The sequence below is a fragment of the Gouania willdenowi genome, chromosome 9, assembly GCF_900634775.1.
Source record: "Gouania willdenowi chromosome 9, fGouWil2.1, whole genome shotgun sequence".
Lineage (NCBI taxonomy): Eukaryota > Metazoa > Chordata > Actinopteri > Blenniiformes > Gobiesocidae > Gouania > Gouania willdenowi.
The window spans coordinates 14,695,318-14,716,351 of NC_041052.1; the positions used below are offsets into that span (position 1 = coordinate 14,695,318).

A 21,034-nucleotide genomic window follows, 5' to 3' on the forward strand; every position below is an offset into this window, starting at 1 on the left:
TATGTTTAAAAAAAAAGTTAATATGATGACATTTAAGTGCAAAATTAGTTTTTTTTTTTTTTCTAAACGATGATCAGGATTATTTGACAAGATGTTACCTTAAAAAAATAGGAATGTACTAACAAAAGTAGCTTTGAATTATATACAAACACCAATAAAAGAAACATTAATTGTTATTTGTAGATTTTGTGTGTGCAAAATAAGCTCCCTGTTAAGAGCAGGTCAACTACATTGAGCTCTGTTGTATTTATTGTGTGTTTTCTGTACTTTTTAAAAATTGTTTTTAATTTAGAATGAAATTTAAAATACGCACGCGCGCGCACACAGGCACACAGACACGCGCACGTACAGTGAGGTAAACTTCCGGATACCTTCGGCTCCACTCGTGCTCATTCGGCGCTGCTGTTTACGTTTGCTACTGTTGCTCTTCCTGCGGGCGGAGGTGGTTGATCTACTTCCTGTTATTCCTGTTGTCCCGTTGGAGCAAAGCGGGGTCTGTTGCGGGCCTGGTGCCGTCGGGGGTCGTTCGTACGCGGCTGAAGAGTTGAGGCGATGTGGATGAGCTCACTGTGGAGGTTGGTGAAGTTTGTTGTCGCCTCTGCTTTGGTTGTTCTGTCCCTCCAGTTTATCCTGAGCGTCCTGACTGGAACTAGAGTCAGGACGCCCCCACTAACCGCGGAGGAACACCGCCTCATCTCCCCCCGCACCTACGAGTACCTGCACAACCAGCCCTATGTGTGCCAGGTCCGCAGCCCCTTCCTGCTGCTGCTGGTTCCCGTGGCCCCCTGGGAGGTGGCCGCCCGGCACGCAGTCAGGGGCACGTGGGGCTCCTCAGGTGAAGACGCCATGACACTTTTCTTCATGGGGCTTTCAGCTAATGAACCCCAGGCTTCCCTCCTCCAGCAGAGCCTGCAGAAGGAGATCAAACGGCACAGGGATGTGATCCAGATGAACTTTGTGGACAGCTACCAGAACCTGACCATCAAGACGCTGATGATGATGAACTGGGTGGCCTCCCACTGTCCCAACGCCTCTTACGCCATGAAGGTCGATGCTGACATCTTTGTGAACGTCTTCTACCTTCTGGCGTACCTGAGGGGGTCACCCAGGACCAGCTTCATCACTGGGTCTGTGATCAGAGACGGCAGGCCAAGGAGGGACCCCAACAGTAAGTGGTACCTGTCTGAGGAGCAGTACCCAGGGGACAGCTTCCCACCCTATGTGTCAGGGGCAGGGTACGTATTCTCCACTGAACTGGCTGCTCAGATAGTCCAGGCTTCCAGGTTTGTGCGTGTGATCCCAATGGAGGACGTCTACGTGGGCTTGTGTCTGCAGGTGCTGGGGGTTCGCCCCATGTATGCACTCAGCTTTCTCACTCTAAGGAACCTTTTTGAGATCAGAAAGCTGGAGTATGACAGGTGCACCTTCACCCGACTGCTCATCGCCAACAACTTCAGGCCATCAGAGCTGTTGCAGGTGTGGCAGGATTTCTCCAAAAGCCACGCTGACTGCTGAGGCCTCAGAGTGCTTTAAAAAGGAGAGGAAGCCATCAGGAACTCAGAGATCCAGGTTCAAAACTGTCAGGAGTCAGGTTGTGTTTGACGTCCAGGGACCAGGAAGCAATCAGGGAAGTAATGTGCTTTAACAGGGTGATTCATGCTGAGTCACTGTTCATAATGTGTGAAATGTCCTGCTTAAAGAATGAATTGATTAACTTCAAACGTTCGTTTTAACTGTGCCTGAAAGAAAACAAAGTTTACTTTATGTTAAAAGTATTAAAATCATGTCAGAGGAGAGAAATCTGTGTCTTTTTAAATGCAATCAAATGGATTTAAAATTTTAAAGATTTGTAAACAAAACAGTCATTAGTATTTTTTATATTTAATGCTGGCTTTGTTTACAAATCAAAAATTAGTTCTCATGAAACTATAAATTTTGTTTACGGTTTTGGTTGCATTTTTTAAGTTTTTGTTTGCGTTTCCTGAAGTTTTGATAGCATTTCAACTTCAAGCTTGTGGGCGGGGCCTTCTCTGGATGATGTTGGAAGTCTTTTTTTACACCATCGTTTGAAACTGACCAATAAAAAAAACTTTGAACATCGTTCAGAGGAGGCCCCGCCCACAAGCTTTGACGTTGAAACGCAACCAAAACTTCAGGAAACGCAAATAAAAACTTTGAAAACGCAACCAAAACTTCAGGAAACGTAAACAAAATGTATAATTTCAACTTGAGGACTAATTTTTGATTTGTAAACTAAACCAGCATCTGAAAAAAAATTGTCGGCCTAATAATAGTTTTGTTGTCAGATTTTTTTTTTTTTTAATATTTCAAATCCAATTTTAGTTTGATTGCATAAAAAACTCTCCTTACATGTCCACAAGATGTCACAACTTATCAACAGTTGCCATTTTTTTGTGCCACAGTGTTGCCATTACCAAAATCAAAGAATCATAAACTTGAAACATGATAATCCGAAAGTTGAAAGTAAGACATTTGAAAGTATCACAAAGTATTATACTTGCTAACTTATGGCTTTAGCCTAGTTTACCTGCATATGCCTTATTGTGTTACTGTAAAGTAGGAATGGGTTCAACTTCCTGTGATATTTGTATTATTATTATTTTAACAATTAATTATTGTTTTAGTTGTGAAAGTAAAAAGCTGAAGTTTGCGATCAGAGCTTTTTCAAATTCATAAATCCTTTGTATATTTTTTAAGTATTTATCACTCAGGAAGTTGCACCCATTAACAGGAAGTAGCCACTTTGTGTTTGAAAGAAATGTTTAATTTTTCAAGTTTGTACCATTGCTGCTTTTTAAACACTTAATGGCTTTTGTATTTTGTAAAAAAAAAAAAAAGAAATGTAATGTCTTGATTCTAAGCCAAGTTAACGTAGACTTATCTTCTCTTTGTAAAGACTACACCAAAGAATGCGTGAAAAGTCTTCCTCACTTGTGCCTAATAGGCTGGAGAGATTTTTTGTGCTGGTTGAAAGTTAACACTAGACCTCAATCACATTTTTTCTTATTTCTTTCCTAAATCTCTTCTGCTATTGGTTGATTGTGCTGCAACATGAAACCTCAAATCTGACAAATCACATATGCATTCAAGTGGATTCCATACGACATGTAGTATGAGACCTAACAAGAACAAAAGTTGAAAATGTGCACTTTTGGAACAAGAAGAAAAGTTTTTTTTTTTTTTATTTTAATCAGATCTTTTGGCTTTCATGCTATTTGCTGGAAACGATGGCCCAGCTGGAGCCTATTTCTCTGCTGAGTAAGGATAAAGGGAAGTCTATCACAGGCTTTATCCTTGTGCCTGTTGCACTGAACCTTTTATATGAATGTGTCAGATTGCTGTGCCTCTTTATTATCCTGGATCTTATTCCTTAGACCATGGCGGTCCGATTTGGGGCCCGCGGCCTCAAAGGATTCATTTTGGCCTGCTGCCCATATTTAAATTGTTTTTAATTTATTATATATATATGTTTTTGAAAAAATAATTATGTAATACAGTGCAGTCATTCATAAGAAAAAAAAAATATATATATATATGAAATTGTGTTTAGCGTCTGAGTTTTCTTTGAAAAGGGCTATATAAAACTGGTTTATTATTATTAAAGCTGATGTCCAAATACATTATTTTTTTTCAAGGTTTTAAGGATTTTTCAAGGCCTTTCAAAATTGTGTTTTGGTCATATAGGTGGGGTATGTTGTGTCCCATTTTGTTGAATTTATGTTGCACTAAATGTTTTTGAAGACATTTAGATGTTTCATAATTTTATGCCATTAAACACAATAATGAAAAGTATTCTTTAATTCCAAAACTACTTTAACTGTTTATTTTTCACAGTTAATTATTGGCATATTTAATTTCATGCACTGACACATGAATGTTTAGTTTTGCCCCGCGGCCCTCCTCTGCGATTCATCTTTGGCCCTTCGATGAGAATGATTCGGGCAACCCTGCCTTAGACGCTGTGCCTCTTCATACATATGATGTAATTGTACATTTGAACCAGCTGGGGGGGCTATCAGGGTTCTTGTCAGGAGTTCTTCACAGCATAGGGAGAAAATTTTGAATTGTATTACTCTTTGAGGGCCAAATTTAGTGAAGTAAAGCTTAAGTTGTTGGAGGTTTACAGAGGGATTTGACACTGAAGAAGCCAATGGAGTAGAAACTCAGGAAGTTATAGTAAGATGAGTTCAATGTCTGGATAAATAAATGTCTTTCTGCTCCAACTCTTTACTTTGTGTACATTCATTTTTGTGTAATGGATGCTCGTAGTGTGTGGCAGATTTTTGAAACAGTGTATGAAGTGTGTTAGTTTAAACTGTGTTTTTGGCCTTTTTGTGACTAAATGTGCACATAATTCTGTTAGATTAATTTCTTTATTATTATAATAGAGGATTTTTCACGGTGCATCAACAACAAGGGAGTCACCACATTGGCGATATTCAGCAGACGAACAAAGCCAATTGGTTAGATAGACCATGATCCACTTCATAACTTGGTACCGACCAGGTTACTAAAGTTTGAAATGATGATTAATTAAAATCCATAATCAGACCAAAAACAACCCTGTTGTTACAGAAAAGGCAGGAATAAGAGAACTCAGGCAGGAAGCTACTGACACTACACGTGACACGTAAAAGTGAGATTATTTGTTATATTAATCCATTGGATGATAAACGAACAGCACTCTGCAGTTAAACTTTATTACAGCACACACATTTTTCTTTTAAGTACACCAATTTATCACACACACTGGGATGAGAGATGAGAGCATATTGTTTAATTGTAGTATGTGCCAAGGCGGTTAGCATATGAATGAATGAATTAATTAATGACTTCACGCATTCGCGCATATGATCGAGACACAGGCGTCTTTAGCTAACTGTAGATCAGTCCATCAAATATAGATCTATATCTTTCCTAAAGGATGTCATTGTAAATAAAAGGATTGCATTTGTTCAATAATATAAACGCAGCTGTCAGAAGATCCTGGTTGGTGCAGATCTATCAATGCGCAGGTCATTTTCTAAGAGATCTGATTGGTCAGGAGGCGGTGCTTTAGGATTCGCTTACATCCAAGCCAGAGCAGGTTAGCCGTTCAGCATTAATTGCCATAGTGATTAAGCTCCAACAAGCTTCGTAGTCCAGCACACATTGATTAAATCCCGGAAGTTAGCGCGATAAGAGGTATTCTAGATTTGTAGCATATCCCCTTCAAGTTTTATAGACTTCCAAAACATATAACAAACAAGAAAAATGTCAAAAATTATCAGAGGAAAGGAGGCGCTTGTGGCTAGCGAAGCTAAACCAGGAACTACGAAGAAAAAATCTGAAAAACATCCGAATTTGTTCAGCCCATTGCTTGTCAGGCATGTGAATTTAAACTTTGATAGTGATAAGTGCTCTGTAGTTTACAGTGTATATAGAAATGTAGACTGTGGTCTGTGGACTAATGCATATCAAACTGGAGGTCCTTGAAATGAAAAACTCTTGGGTATTCATGATATCACACAGTTAAGGTTAGGTTGATGTTATTGCATTACTTACTTTGGCCTTCACGACATCTATTGTTGATGAATTGATACTGCATCTCCCTCACCCATCCACACACTATCTGGTTATAGGCCTCCAAACTTTGATAAGATTTTAGGTCTTCCGCTGTGTATGGGCTTGGCGAATACCCGGTAGTTGATGATATCAGGATACATAACATATGGAAGACTCTTCGGGTCGTCATTGATCAAAGATGAGGAAGCCAACTCGTATGGATCTGCACCACCAATAAAGCATAACTTTTCCAAGTATCATGCCCGTTCCTGCGGACGAAGCCTTTACACAGAGGGGATAGGCTGTTTTTTTTTCATTATTCTAACAGTATTAGTATCTTTCATAACAAGTCACATAATCTTACTAATTTCTTGCAGTGCACACACACAAAGCTTTTGAAATGTACGAGATTAAACATTTGTATCTTTTGTAATTGGTTAAAGCAGGGGTTTTCAACCACTGTCTGCTGTGATAGTTCGTCAGGTGTGCCGTGGGAAATTGTAGAAATTTCATCTAATTGTTCTTAAAAAAAAAACAAATTTTTTTAAACCAATTATTTTTGTCTGCAACCATGTCATTGTGCTGCCATGAGCCCCTCCTTGTTCCAAACATTAGTCACTGAAAGACATGGAGAGAAAACAGAAGCCTGTATCTTTATTCCTGCCACTAGGTGGGGATGAAGATTCAGAATGTCACTTCAAAACTGGAAAACAATCAAAAGTAAAATACATTTTTGAACAATTTGAGCCCATTTTTGCTTATTTTTACCCTTTTTCTGCAACTACACCAAACTTGCTGTATTGTAACCTATTTTCATCACTTTTTTTGCCATATTTTTGCAGCTTTTAATGCATTTTTGCAACTTTTTTGCTGACACTTCATCAAATTTAAATAACTTTTTCTCACCTTATGTCACATATCTTGATCCATTATTGTATTCTCTTTTCATGATTATTTTTGCCAATTTAACCACATTCATGATTTGTCATGCCCATTACATGACAGTTTAAACTAACTTCTACGAATTGTTCCAATATTAACACTTTGAACCCTTTTTACAGCTTGTCCTGTTTCTGGCCACTCTAATTTGCAACTTTTAACCTATTTCTGTGGTTTTTAAAATCCCATTTCACCACTTTTTCCACCACATGACTGACCTGAATATTCATGCCAGTGTTCAACCATCTTTATTCTTGGGGATCGCGGGCTGAAAGCGCTGAGAACCACTGATCTACTGAGATGATGCCTTTGTGTGTCTGCAGGTTTGAGTTTGTTTTTCCTTGAAATATGAGCCATTTGCACCCAGACTGGGTTAAAGCTGTATTGAAGTATTGATAACAAGCGTCTCCCTTTCCTCTCTTTATGGACATGAAATCAAGACCTGAAAAGCATTAATACATTGTATATAGTATATTCCCATGTGAGATTGTACGTCTAGCTGTGTGATGATGACTGTCCTAAAGGCTGATGAAGAGCCAGCTGAAGACTGTGATTCATCACTGAGCGTGGGGAGATAACAGCCTCTCAATAAACCTGCTGCACCTACTAGAACACTTAACACCTGAGGGTCTATGCTACAATTCTCCCAAATGTGACATGTTTTAGAGCAGGCTTTTAGTCTCAAATTAGACATTAATCTATAAAGAACATATAGTGGTTACAGTAGAGATCTGTCCTTCAATGCTCATCACCAAACCTCTGTCTTCTTCTCCCTCCACAAAGGGTCTGCTTGTCTGATGTTGTGAGTCCATTCATTTCCCACACGGACTGAGTAGGTGGCTCTGCCCCCTGCCAACCCTGCAGTGTTGACAACACTCCCACTCCTCACTGCTGATGATGCTTCACATCATATGAAGCTAACTGTATCAGAGCAATAGCCTCTGCAATTTATGATGTGTGTGATTTAATGAAAATGTGATACAACTGGAATGAACATATTATTGTATAGGAAAAGACAGGATTATCTTCTAAATATTGAGATGAACTGTAAGTGTGTTTATTTTTAATAGTCGACAAAAACCCTGCTAACAAGCATTCCACTGTTCATTATCAGGTCTAATACAGCAGCAGGACATGTAACTATCAGCAAGTGACATGGTTTGTGAAAGTTGTATTCTCTATGAAGTCCATTATAGTTAAACCTGTACTTTGATTCTGCTAAAAAAAAAAAAAAAGGTTTACAATGTTCCGTATTTTCTTTACCAACATTTTACTGAAGTCATTTGTTAGGTAATAAAAATCATATGATTTTTTTTTTTTTTTAAATGTCATTAAAAAGCATTCACTTATGTCATTATTATTTCAAATCTAATATTTAATGTCGATTGAGAAAAAAAAAATCGAATTCAAATTGAGTTTATTTTATCTATTTTCTTTCAAACAAGGATTACAATACACAAGCTTATAATAAACCACCTAAACCAAGAACATAACTGCTTAAAACGTTATCTATCAAGCTATAGGATGGAACTTAAATAAAGAATCCACATGAAAAATAATAATATATAAGTCTGGGCTTCTTTGCTAAGGATGCTGCCCCCACGACCTGACAATGGCTAAGCAGCAGAAGATGGATGATTAATATATAATAATAAAAATACATTTCCAGAAAAAAGTTAAAACAACACTTAATGCAAAGATAAATAATAATAATAATAATAACAATAATTATAGTAATAATATATGTGATTTTGGTTTATTTGGATATGATCCCATATTTGTATTTACTTGTAGCATCTCATATTTTACTTTAATACATTACTTTAAAGACTGATGATTGCATAATCAATGAATGATTGTTTCTGTCATGTAATAATTTGTGTCTGACTTCAAGAAGACTATAGGGATCCTAATAAATAATACATTAAGGTTTTCACAGAACTTCCAAGAAACGAAAAGTAATGTGATTGTATATGTCAGCATTTAGAATAATGACTAATCAGCAATTATTACACTGGGTTTTTTTTTTTTGTCTTTGTGGTTTTGATGTTTTCTCAGTTTTTAGTCATTTTGTGTGTTTAAGGGGTCATTAAGTGTGTGTGTGTGTTTTTTTGTGTTCTTGTTTTAATTTTGTGTATTTTTCTGTCATGTTCTGCATCTTTGTTGTCGATTTATGCATTTTTTTTGGGTCACTTTCTGTATTTTTGTTGTTGTTTTCTGTATTTTACTGTCATTTTGTGTAATTTTGTTAACAGTTTGTGTGTCTTTGGAGCTATTCTGTAACGTGTTGTTTGTGTTTTTTTTTTTTTTGTCGCCATTTTGTTTGTTTAAGTGACCGGTGTGTCTGTTTGTTGTCATTTTGTGTATTTGGGGATTTTTTTGTTAACTTTGTGCGTTTTGGGAGTTATTTTGTCTATTATGTCTGGCTTCATTTATTCCTTCCAACTTTTTGAATTACAAATCAAAAAAAAAAAAAATGAACTGAGGCCCACCAGTTGCTTATGGTTCTTGATGACACGAGTTTCCATGTTTTTGAGGCTTCACTGGGTGTGGGCGGAGTTTCATCCACCGGCTTTTTAAACAAGCCACGCCCACCGCGCCGACACCACGCATTTGCATCAGCGACACCAACGCGAGTGCACGCGCGCCGTCCGTCTGCAAACAGAGCAAAGTTTGATCATCATCCACCGTCATTGTGTGTGAAGCTGCACCAGGAAACAACGAGAGGAGCGGATGTACACGACGGTCTGAGCTCCAGCTGCATCTACAGTGACTGTGTGTGTGTGAGTATCACCAAATACACATCACAGATACAACACAATGTGCTAAAGCTGCATGTGCACTTTCAGATAGAGAATCTAAGAGTGTCTTGTAATAACTGTACCATTCAGTTCAGAATTCAACTATTTACAGACCATTTTTATTATAGAGTGGCTTTGTTTTTATGCACAGAGGTGTAAAGAGTACTGATGTATGCTACTCAAGTAGATACTGGTACTTTATTGAAATTGTACTCAAGTACAAGTAAGTCATGCATAAAATACTTGAGTACAAGTAAAAAATTAGCTCAATTAAATAGTACTCAGTGTAAAATGAGTTTATGTTGTAAATCTTGCCACGGTTTCTTTGCATACAGTAAACATCTCATAAGTATAAACTTAAAAAGGGACCAAATCTTGCACATTTGAAAATTAATGTATTTATACATCTGTATAAAATAAAAGGTTTGTCATAATGTACAATGCTTTCTCTTAAAAAAAAAAAAAAAAAAAAAAAACACCAATAAATTCAGTTTAAAATTCTAAGTAATTCTCAGGCTCTAAATAGAGCTACGTTTATTAGGGGTGTCCTAATCCGGTATTGATATCGGATATCGGTCCGATATCAGTCAGAAAACTAATATTGGATTTTATCGGACTGCATCTAAAATCTTAAATATAAGCACTCTGATAAGTAGACCATTTTCTCTTGTTATTAGAGTGATATGTTTATTTTTTTTAATAGTGAAGACTAAGAGCAGTGATCACATTGTTTTGGGCACAGTCAGTGAAACTGGAGCGGTGAACTCTTAACTTTGAGCGGTGGACAGTGGACAATATTGTTTTTGACCCCGCCCTCAGTTGTTCCCACCATATACTGACAGTAAATAACAACTGAAGTGAACTTGTATTGTTTGCACTTTAAAAGTATAATTTGTTTTTAATGATATTTTTCATTGTCTTAAAATGTATTTCATAATTTGTTGTTATTGGATATATTTAGGTTCGTTTTCATTGTCTTATATTTTATTTTTTATTTATTTTATTCAATTGTAGAATACTGTAGATATTATGTAGAAGGTTATAATGTATGTAACCAACTGGTTAATAATAAACGGGTCAGTTTTTCTCATACCTACTACTATTGCTGACTATTGTTCTCTGTTTGAGTAACATCACTTGATCAAGCCTTTTCTAACATTCCACACTACAAAATAAGTAATAAAAGAATGTATGATTCGCGCTGATATCGAATCGGATTGATATTAGCCAATACTCAAGGCTGCAATATCGGTTTTGTTTTGGAAGTGAAAAAGTTGTATCGGGACATCCCTAATATTTATGAACTTTAAAACTGAGAAAATGACCGGCATTCAATGCTGTGTTAGCGCAGTGCATTACGTTTAATCTGGTTGGTTATGATTGTTGTCTACACCGGGCATATCATTTTTTGTAGTTTCAAAATGTACGTTGATCATTTCAAAACAATTAACAATATTTTTTCAATAATGGTTGGGTGTAGACATGTAACAAAATACTTTTTAAAAAATGTACTTAAGTACAAGTAAAATTGCTCATTTAGAATTACACTCAAAAAAGTACAAGTACAACTCACTTACAGTAACTTGAGTACTTGTAATTCGTTACTTTCACCCCTGCTGATGCCAACCAAATCAATAGAACAGATCTGATTGTTGTGTGTAGCAATAAAAACAGAAATAAGCTAAAAGTACAGAAGTTTGACTCTGAACACTTGTGTCCTGAGTTACTAAGGTTCCATGTAAAACGTGCTGAATCGGGTGTACAAAAGCAAATGTTTTGCCTACACTTTCTCTGTTTTTCCCCTTTAAAGAATGAAACATTTCCACCAAACAATAGTAATAACAATAAAGTTCTTAGAGTGCAAAGGTTTTTTCTTTCTTATGTTTTTCAGGCTTTTCCTAATTTGATATAAGGTATCTACTGAAAAGCCAAACGTCTGAAAATAATGCTAAAGCGTCTTACAGTCAGGCATTAGTTCAAGTAAAATATTGTAAATAATAGTAATTATTATTTATTTAATTACTGTTATCATTCACTGTTTGATCAAATTGCGCTAAATCTTTTTCATAGAGCAAGATTTTGCACATCCCATTAGTAAATCCATTGGAGTTCCACAGGGTTCTGTGTTAAGAACTCTCACTTTTAATATTACGCGTTATCAGATCTAATTGTGCATTTAAGAGTTATTCCTGATTCTGAATTTGTAATAGAAATAATGACTTTAACCAACCATGTATTAATGTACAGTATGTCACATTGTTAGAGAATACATGTGGTTTCCAAACTGGGTGGCGGGGGGGGGGGGGGTGGGGGGTCTTGGTGTATATGGAAAATAGAAAATAAAATAAATTAAAAAAAAATTTTGTTCTTCAAAGGAGTGCACAACAGAAAAAGTTTGAGAACCATTGGTGTATACTATACATTAGAGCTGCACGATTATGGCCAAAATGGTAATCGTGATTATTTTGTTCAATATTGCAATCACAAGTATAGTCACAAATATTTATTTATATTTATTTTATATAGTGCTTTATCATAGACACTCAAAGGCACAGACCATAGCTTCAAAGATCCAGTTTAAAATGTACCAAAGTATAATTGAATAAATACACTATTACAGAGTGCATAGCCCATATTTTAAATCTAAATATTGCTGACAATCAGGTTAATTTAATTATGGTAACCAAAATTGTGATCACAATTAAAATGTGATTAATTGTGTAGCCCTCCTATACATTACTCTGGATTCACACAAAATGCAAGAATACTAACTTATTATTTTATGTTTTAAATAAATAATTAGATTTATTTGGGTATTTTACACTGAACAGAGGTCGAAATAAGGTACAATGTGCTTATCAAATTTATTAGGCTACAATAAAAACAAAAAGCAAAGAGAGAATCCATGGCCAGGTTTTTGTTTGCTGTCTGACATAACTTCATTAGTTTGGAGCCATTTTTCATTTATCATCATCTGTGTTCACGTTGGTGTTCAGTGTTGCTTGCTCGTCGGCTCACGTGTGCCTTTTGCGCGACATCTCGTGTCCGTGCTTTTGCTCATTGGTTGTTGCATGTGTGTGTGGTTTCACCCTCAGTTCCTGCGCAGAGATCTCTGGCGTTGTTCCACCACCCACAAGATGCACATGAATAGCTTGTTAAACCAATGGAGTAAGTACTCACACATTCAGACACTCTGCACACACGGCCCACATGGACTCACACACACATGCTGACACGGGGGACATTAAACACCCCACGGTCGATGCTGAACTGAGGAACCACAGCTTTGTCTTGTGTGTGTATATATGTGTTATGAAGTCATGTCAGCAGGTATATCTGCAGCATGGTCGTTGTGTTTAGCTTGTCCTTGTTTTAAAATAGAAAGAGTGGTGCTCAGCCTCCATCCCGTCCCAGCCGGTGAAAAGTTGGTGCGTCAGTAAAGTGTCCTCTTACCATGCCTTCAACACACCGTGAACAAACTGTAGCCTCTGTCTTCTCTTACCTCATCTTTGTGTATCCTTACAGACGACTCATGCAAATGCAAGCATGACAGAATCCAATAGAAAAAGAACTTTGGGCTACAGTTGTATGGTATGGTTTTTATTTAGACAGGGACAGTGCACAAGTTAACATTGACCAAAAGGAAAGATGCATTGTACCAGGTTATAGCAAAAATGCTAATTTCCACCTGTAGACCCTGTGACAATTATTATTCCAACCACCAAATGTGGAACGCAAAAACTCAACCAATTCTTACCCGATTGTGCAGCTGATCGCTGATATAGCTGCTATCCAGTGACACAAAGATACATTTAGTACTTTTAAAGTTATTTCCATTTCAGTACAGAGTAGAAAGTTGCATAAGTTGATTGTTTGTATGAAAAAAGACATTAATGCAACACTGTGTGTGCCCAATGTGCACTCCATCAGCAGTAAGAATTGTTGAAATTTTTGGTCAAAAATACTTTTTTGTCTGAAACTATTAATAATTTGATGTTAGTCAATAAAATAACAGCAAATTTTGCCTGAAAGACTAAATCAGGACAATACTGGGCATTAGGCCTGGGCAATATATTGAGATTCAAGATATAACTAGATTTCTATTTTTGCCATACAGAAAATTACAGTATCCCCTATATTGATGTATTTTTATTTTATAGTTTATTGTGTATAAAAAATAAACATTTTAAGAGTCGCTGCTTCATTACTTCTCAGAACAGCATGAAAAGCACAGTTTGATTAATTTTTGAGTGTGTCCTAACCCAGACCTTCCCCTAAACAAGCCACACCATAGAACTCACTCATGCTGTTCCATAGGGGAGAAAAAGCCAAAAGTGGCACATATTCTGTGCTTGTTAATTGTTAATAAATGTGCTTGTGACATTTGGCATCTGGAAATTTAACCCAGAATTGTCTTTGTGGTAAGACTTTATTTTGTTAAAATATCGAGGTTTATATTGTACATTGCCATTTTGAGAAAAAATATTTCAGTTATTGAAGGAGAACAGCATTCTTGAAGTAACAGAATGTGTATGAGTGTCACCAAATGCTATTGACCATCACAGTGTTACAAAGAGCAGTATACATACTTGTAGAGGTGTCTCGATCCGATATTGATATTGGATATTGGTCTGATATCAGCCAGAAAATGAATATCGGATTTTGTCGGACTGCATCTAAAATCACCGATATAAGTTCTCCGATAAAAAGTTTCTGCTCCAGCACTTATATCCACATGTGGTTCACACTCCAACAAAGTAACCTACTGTTGCTGACTATTGTTCTCTGTTTTAGTAACATCACTTGATCAAGCCTTTTCTAACATTCCACGCAACAAAATAAGTAATAAAAGTATGTATGATTTGTGTTGATATCGAATCGATATCGGTATCGGCCGATACGCAAGGCTGCAATATTGGTATTATATCGGAAGTGAAAAAGTTGCGTCGGGACATCCCTGCTTACTTGTGCTACAGTTACATTGGCTAACCTTTTATCCGGCGCCTGTAGCAACCACAATTATATAAACTAATATGCAGTTCAAAAATTCCAGTAAACACATTCACACATGGTAGTCAAAAACCACACACCGTATTCACCAGTTGAACCACAGCGCCAGCATGTCAAGCCACTCCATGCATGGTGCCGCCTCCTGATGATGAAGGAATGTTGAGTAAATGTGCTTTTGTGCATTGAATTATAGTCACGTCAACATACAACAACCCATCCTGTGCTGATCTTCATTCTGAGGTCATTTAAAAAATAAAAAAAAACACCAAAATAGTTATACTGTCTGCTGGGATGATGCTGCATGTGGCCTTAGCCAAGCACGTGTAACTTTTGCCAAAGAAGCTGTGGCTGATGATGATGATGTGCTCTCTGTGGATTGTGGTGCAGGAAATGTGTGACAACAATCTACAAGTGCATCTTTCTCTCCTCAAATTAGTATTTGTCAATACATGAACTTTGAGGTACAAAGTACTTTGTAGAGGAGGTTCCGAATTTCCATTTCATTCCTGTTTAATCAGCTTTCCCTAATTACATGTCACTAGCTATTAAACTTCCCGAAATCATAGGAAACATGCCGTATATGGTTAATTGAGTTCACTGTTGTTATTCATTTCATAGCTTTATGCTGAAGAAGTGTTCCGAAAGCACAATGCGCAAATCATGCGATCACATGGCGCCAGATTTTGCACAAGATATGACACTTCTGTCCATTTGATCCACTAGCTACCTATTTTATGTAAAAAAAAAAATATTGTGAAAATGCCTGATATCATGTCCTCAAAACACATCGGTAAGGGTTTAGTCTGAGTAATATCGCTTTTTCCATTCCAGGAGGTGAGGTCCGTCCTAGCGTGAGATTTTGTAGCACATTTGTAGTCTTTGTCCAAAACGGCTTGAAAAAGGCTTGATATTGTCACAAAACATGCATATGAGGGCATATTCCATGTCATATTACAATTTCTGTTTAATTTTGTTAAAAAAAACAAAACAAAAAACAGAATCAGATATACTTTATTTATCCCAGGGGGAAATTACTTTTTTTTTTTTTTTTTTTTTTTTTAGAGATGCTTTAGAATATTGAATGGAAAGAACAAACACTAAAACACAGAAAAGAAAAAAAAAAGAAAGAAAACGTGCATAATTAAATAAAAGACTGATATTAAATACAAAAATTGATTATATAAAAATTAATTGAAATATACACCTACATATTTCCATTTCATCAAGTGAATTCCAACGTTTGTCTGTTTCAGAGACAAACTGATCAGCGGCCCTATTAAAGAACGCTACCTACGTGTATAAATAGGTGTTAACTTTGATCAGTTTGTTTAAATATGAACGCTGTGGCCCAGGGTGTCATATTCACACGTGCCCTGCCCAGTCCACTGAGGTGTCCCTGCAGGTTCCTGTGGGAGCCTGTGATGTAGCAGTGTTTCTGTGCTGCAGGGTTGGGTTTCTGCTAATGTAGCTACAGGCAGAGAACAGAAGGCATCAGATTGTGCTGATCCCAGGCCAAAGCAAAGACCAGCATTTGCAGAGTTCTCTGTTCAGCTCTAGAACAAACACTTGTGTTTGAATAAGTAGTGGTAAGTGAATTATCTGTACACAACAATGCATTATTCAGCCATTGTTTTGGTTTGATATCTTGAGTAGGTCTTTGGATCGTCTCGTTTAGGATGTTAGTTGTTTATTTCTGTCTGCTGGTGGGAATGTAATGGGCACAGTGGAACAAGATGGTGATTTACGGCCTTCACACACTACAAAGTTCATGTTTACACTGGCTGTGGAGGCCGTCTTAGTTTGCTTTCATCCATCACTGACTGGTGTTTAGATCTGAGAACAGAGGTTTCACCCTGTGGATAACAGGAGGAAAGGATTCCCGTTGAATCGCTCTCACTCCATGTGGATTTGCTGAGGGATTCCCTCTGGCCGAGGCATGGTCCAGATAATCTACACTAGTGCCATGCAGAACTAAGCCCTCACACAGTCACAGATGGTAAATGCTCAGAATAATCTCACCATGAATCATCAACAAATCCTGTGAACTTCACATCTCACTGGGTTTCTGATCACACTGTGCAGACTCTGCAGGCTCTATTTTGCCATGCGCGTAAGTCAAAAAAGTGGCGCTGTTTTTGGCTGCGCGTTATTCTCCTCCTGTACTTAAAGGTTCCATATCATGCCATTTCACCCATCTCCATTTGTCCTAAGAACCCCAAAAACATAGTATTTGAGGTTTATTTTCCCAAGCTCGCCTGCTTCTGAAAAGTCACTTTCTGAGCATCTCTACACAGACAGGCTGAATTGCGGCCTACTTATACATATTCATGAGTGGGCGTGTCTATAGACAGGGCACTGACTTTTTCCTCCCCGCACGGTGACGTAGGGCCAGAGGATGGCCCACCCTCCTCCCACCCACTCCATAGCCGAGCTCATGCTGCTTTATAGACACGAGACAGAGGGTAAATGGTAAATGGACTTGATTTATATAGCGCTTTATCACCACACTGAAACAGTCTCAAAGCGCTTTACACATCAGCTCATTCACCCAATCACTCTCACATTCACACACCAATGGGACAGGACTGCCATGCAAGGCGCTAGTCGACCACTGGGAGCAACTTAGGGTTCAGTGTCTTGCCCAAGGACACTTCGACACATAGTCAGGTACTGGGATCGAACCCCCAACCTCTCGATCAGAGGACGACCCACTACCACCTGAGCCACGGTCGCCCTAAGGTGGGGGCGGGGCGTTCACCGGTACATACATAGACTGTAGAAAATACATACATAGCACTGTGCGAAGGACGCTGAAATGCTCACCTTCGTGGGCGTGTCTGTTTACATGTCAATCACGGCAGAGAGCTTCCTGGAGGCGCGGCTTCTCCAGCTCAGTGCTACGTCAAAATCGTCATCAAAGTGGGAATGCATCATCAAATTGGAGCGAGGTGTTTGGGCTCACCCTGCAGTAAGAAAGGAGTAAATCATCCTCTAACTAACGATTGAGGGAATCAATGAAAAAAACACTTTGGGCATGTGTATGAAGCCCATATAGCACTTTATGATGTTTAAAGCACAGAAACGTTGATTTATCTTAACATTAGCCCATTAAGTCACTCACTGCGTGCCTCCATCCCATTTACGCACTATGGGTGGAGCAGCCCTGAAATGTGGGCGTTCCCATTCAAATCTGGCTTTACGCGTATTCTCCCGTCTGCTTAAGATTCTTCTCCCCTTACCCATTACTAACTTTGGAATAAGTGCAGCGCCCCGATAAGGTGAAACATTATATTGCACTAGAGGCATGGACTTGGTTACAATTGAAGCCACACGGACTCATGATATTGCAGAAGTGACTCCCGGAAAAAAGCTATCCAAAGCGATACTGTCACGCTGTCACTGGAGTGGGGGGAGTCACACAAGCACAAATATTAAAGTGCAACAATGGGTGCATAGGAATATGAGCAGGTTTAAAAATAGAAAACAGAAAGTGAGTCATACAATATTTATTTTTTTATTTATTCAGTTTATTTCCGACATGGTTACATTCTTTTTATTATTATTTTTTTGTTTTTTTGTGCATGCCGAAAACAGAGCCAAGTTTTCTATCTATTTTACCAAAACAATAGTGTTACTCTTTGACATCTTACACCAGAACAACAACAGTTGGAAGAATAACTAGAAAAGAATGTGTATATGGGGTTGGGGTTGAACAGACTTGTCGACTTTAGTGTTGTTTCGCGACTTTGTTTCGCGACTTTGTCTACGTGACGTCGACTAGTCGCAGTACCTGACTTTTGCCCAAGATGGCGGCGCAACACAGCAACCAAGGGTCCTAGTACCGCTGCACGGCAAGGCAGCACAACATCAAGTTAAAAAAAAAATCTGTGATCGGAGGTGGTGACAATTCCAACCCCTGCGGCTTCTTGGCGGACGTTTACTCCCCCTTAAACACATTTGTAATTCTTCTCCAGTCTGCATTTACTTCACCTACCGGCACAACACAAACTTCGGTGAAGGAAGCCAAAGCTACTGTAAAAACAGCCCAAACAAAGTCTAAACGCTCGGCTCTGAAGAAGCCTCAGGGTTTAACAGTTAGCGTAGACTCACAGCAGTGTTCCTGGGTTTACTTAGCTTCTATAGCATGTCTCGTGTCCCGGGGGCTGGCGGTGTTGTGCCAAAGTCTGTGACCACTGCGGCTTCTCAGCGGTAGAGAAGAAGTGTGCTCCCCTTAAACTTTGGCTTTTGGTGACATCATCGCTCATAAGTATGCACATAAAGTCGATCTTTAAAATGATGTAGTTTTTCAATCCATAATATGTGCAGACTAGCTTTGAGAGAAATTTTATATTTGTCATTGTTCCAAGTAAGAATGACCAATCATGCCACTTTGAATTTTGGAATGCAATGCCAGAGGGGGAAAAAATACTAATTCTAGTATTCCTAAGATGTATTTATTTTATTTTTCATTTTGAAAAATCTATGTATCTATTTAGTTTCAATGTATTTATGAAACAGTCTTCCTGAATACATTATGACATAACTTCCAGTTACTAGTTGTTGCGTGGCTTCATCGGGGTCATGTTTGGGTGCGTGTCCACATTTTTCCGGCCTTGCGTGACCTCCACAAACATTGATGTTTGGCTCAAAGTCGGGATGATTCCAGCCTTGTGGGAGGCAGCAGAGAGAAACAGAGATGGATTGTGTTGTTTCCACATTTTCTTTGACCTCCAACATTGTTTCCAGCTCTTTCTCTCTCCACCACGTCACACAAGTGCCATGTTGTTCTCAATCTCAACACAGTTTTTTCTCCCAGTAGACTAAAGACAGCGATGCATGTCCTGTATTTCCAGTAACGGATGGGTTGCCAGTGGGAGATACTAACTGGCCTTTAAAGTCCCACGTGGCCTGGATGCTTTTAAGAGAACCTCCACCCAGCGGTCCTCCTTTATGTTTATAACCTTGAACATTACGACATGTACGTGTATAGATGAGTGTTATCCATTTACAAGCCACTGTGCATGTTTGATTAGACGCTGCCACATGTACTCTTTAAAATGGATCTGTGGCTCCATGGTTACAGTCAAGCAAGGATTCATTTGATCATTAGTCACTTTTTATTATATAGTTAGTCCAGGGTCACATCATGGGTACATATGTAGATTTACTTTCCACGTCAAGCCACTTTCCACATTTCTGTTTCATCATCTTTTCCTGTTTAATGATGTCTTTACTGGCTGGTAAAGTTCTTAAAATCATACTAAACATGGTAAATAGGGTTAATAGTAAACTACTGTTATTCATTTAATATTTGATATGCTTCAGAAAAAGTGCACAAGTGAGATGGTTAAGCTTACACCATGCAAGATTATGTTGCAAGACCAATATTAGCCATGGCTAGACCCTCGGCTATGGCGGAAATAAAATACAAATGAATACATAATTAAATATATACTTGAATAAATAAATAGTTGCAAAAATAAATACATCAATGAATAAATAAAAAAATAAATACTCAGTACTAATTTTATATTTATTTCCTCAATTATGCATGCTTTTCTTGTATTTTTTTATTTGTGTATGTATGTGTATATATATACTGTATAGATATATGTGATTGTATTTCCACATTCATTTATTTATTGATTTGTGTATTCATTTCTGCAATTATTTATTTATTGAAGTATATATTTAAATATTTTTTAATTTATCTGTATTTATTTATTCATTCATTCATTTGTGTCATTTTTTTGTCCTCTATACTCAGCCATCAGTTTAATGGGTAAAATACCATTGAAATGTAGGACAAGGTCCTAAAACGTTATTTGTGAAACCTTCAAACACGTCAACTGGTGATTCACCCTCATGATTTCCATGAAATTACACACATCGGTGTGGTTGGAGATGCAAATTCATCCACAGTTCAGTTAATACATCTTTAGATAAAGCGTGACATGTATTTTTAATCACAGGATAACCTGATCACTACTCGAACCGAAACATGTTGCTCAAGATTTGTATGGGTTTATCAGAGGAATTGGACATTGGATATTTGTCCATTTGTCACACTTTTTAGTTATTCGAAATATCAAAATAGCTTGTAAAAGGGTTGCATGTGAGGGATATTTGTGTCATGCGTGAGCCCCATTTTTTTTTTTAAAAAAAGCACGAGTTGGATTGTTTTTATGGTTTCAGGATGCAAATTTTCTTTTTTCTGTCCATGTCCCATGATCGCATTAAATCAGAGACATTAAGTGAGTCAGCACTTCACATTTAGTTAACATGACAGAAAGTGCTGACATGGCCTCATATTAAAAACATTTAAAAAATGGCTTCCTCATCAGCAGTGATATTATTAAAATCGTATTAATAAAAATAAATTTCCCTTGTTGCCTTGGTAACTTTAAAATGACACACATGGCGACCGCACAGAAGTGCAGCTAAGTCCCAACTAAACATTCCTGTGTTTCTCTTGGTACATCTGCGCAGTATTTTTAAATGATAATGAGGCAGTGGAGGGCCTGGGGCTTTATGTTTCTCCTCATATGTCAACCCGGCTTTACTGGGATCATTTATTCCTAGCACTAGTGCTGAACAGAATGGGGCAGAAAAAACCAAAGTACAATCTTTAACAGAAGAAATTGACTTGCATCAAATATAAATTACTGAATAATGATAACTGGTGTTTTTGTCCTTTGGCTAGCATCGTCTGATTTTAA

At 37.7% G+C, this 21,034-nt stretch overlaps 2 protein-coding genes across 3 annotated transcripts in view; both read left to right on the forward strand.

Moving 5' to 3' along the window:
* The first annotated feature begins 407 nt into the window (after nt 1-407).
* b3galt8 (beta-1,3-galactosyltransferase 8) lies at nt 408-2,849 on the forward strand. The gene has a single exon (XM_028458642.1). It carries the CDS (start codon nt 553-555, stop codon nt 1,513-1,515), a length of 963 nt encoding a protein of 320 aa, XP_028314443.1. The 5' UTR covers nt 408-552; the 3' UTR covers nt 1,516-2,849.
* Nucleotides 2,850-9,127: 6,278 nt separating this feature from the next.
* LOC114469758 (dual specificity testis-specific protein kinase 1) overlaps nt 9,128-21,034 on the forward strand; it is a 36,884-nt gene continuing 24,977 nt past the window's right edge. The window contains exons 1-2 of one of the 2 annotated variants that reach the window (XM_028457548.1): nt 9,128-9,287; nt 12,401-12,473. In XM_028457548.1, coding sequence (XP_028313349.1) covers nt 12,443-12,473 — 31 coding nt within the window. In that variant the 5' untranslated portion in view covers nt 9,128-9,287; nt 12,401-12,442. The remainder of the gene's footprint in view (nt 9,288-12,400; nt 12,474-21,034) is intronic. The other variant, XM_028457549.1, reaches the window with a different exon arrangement.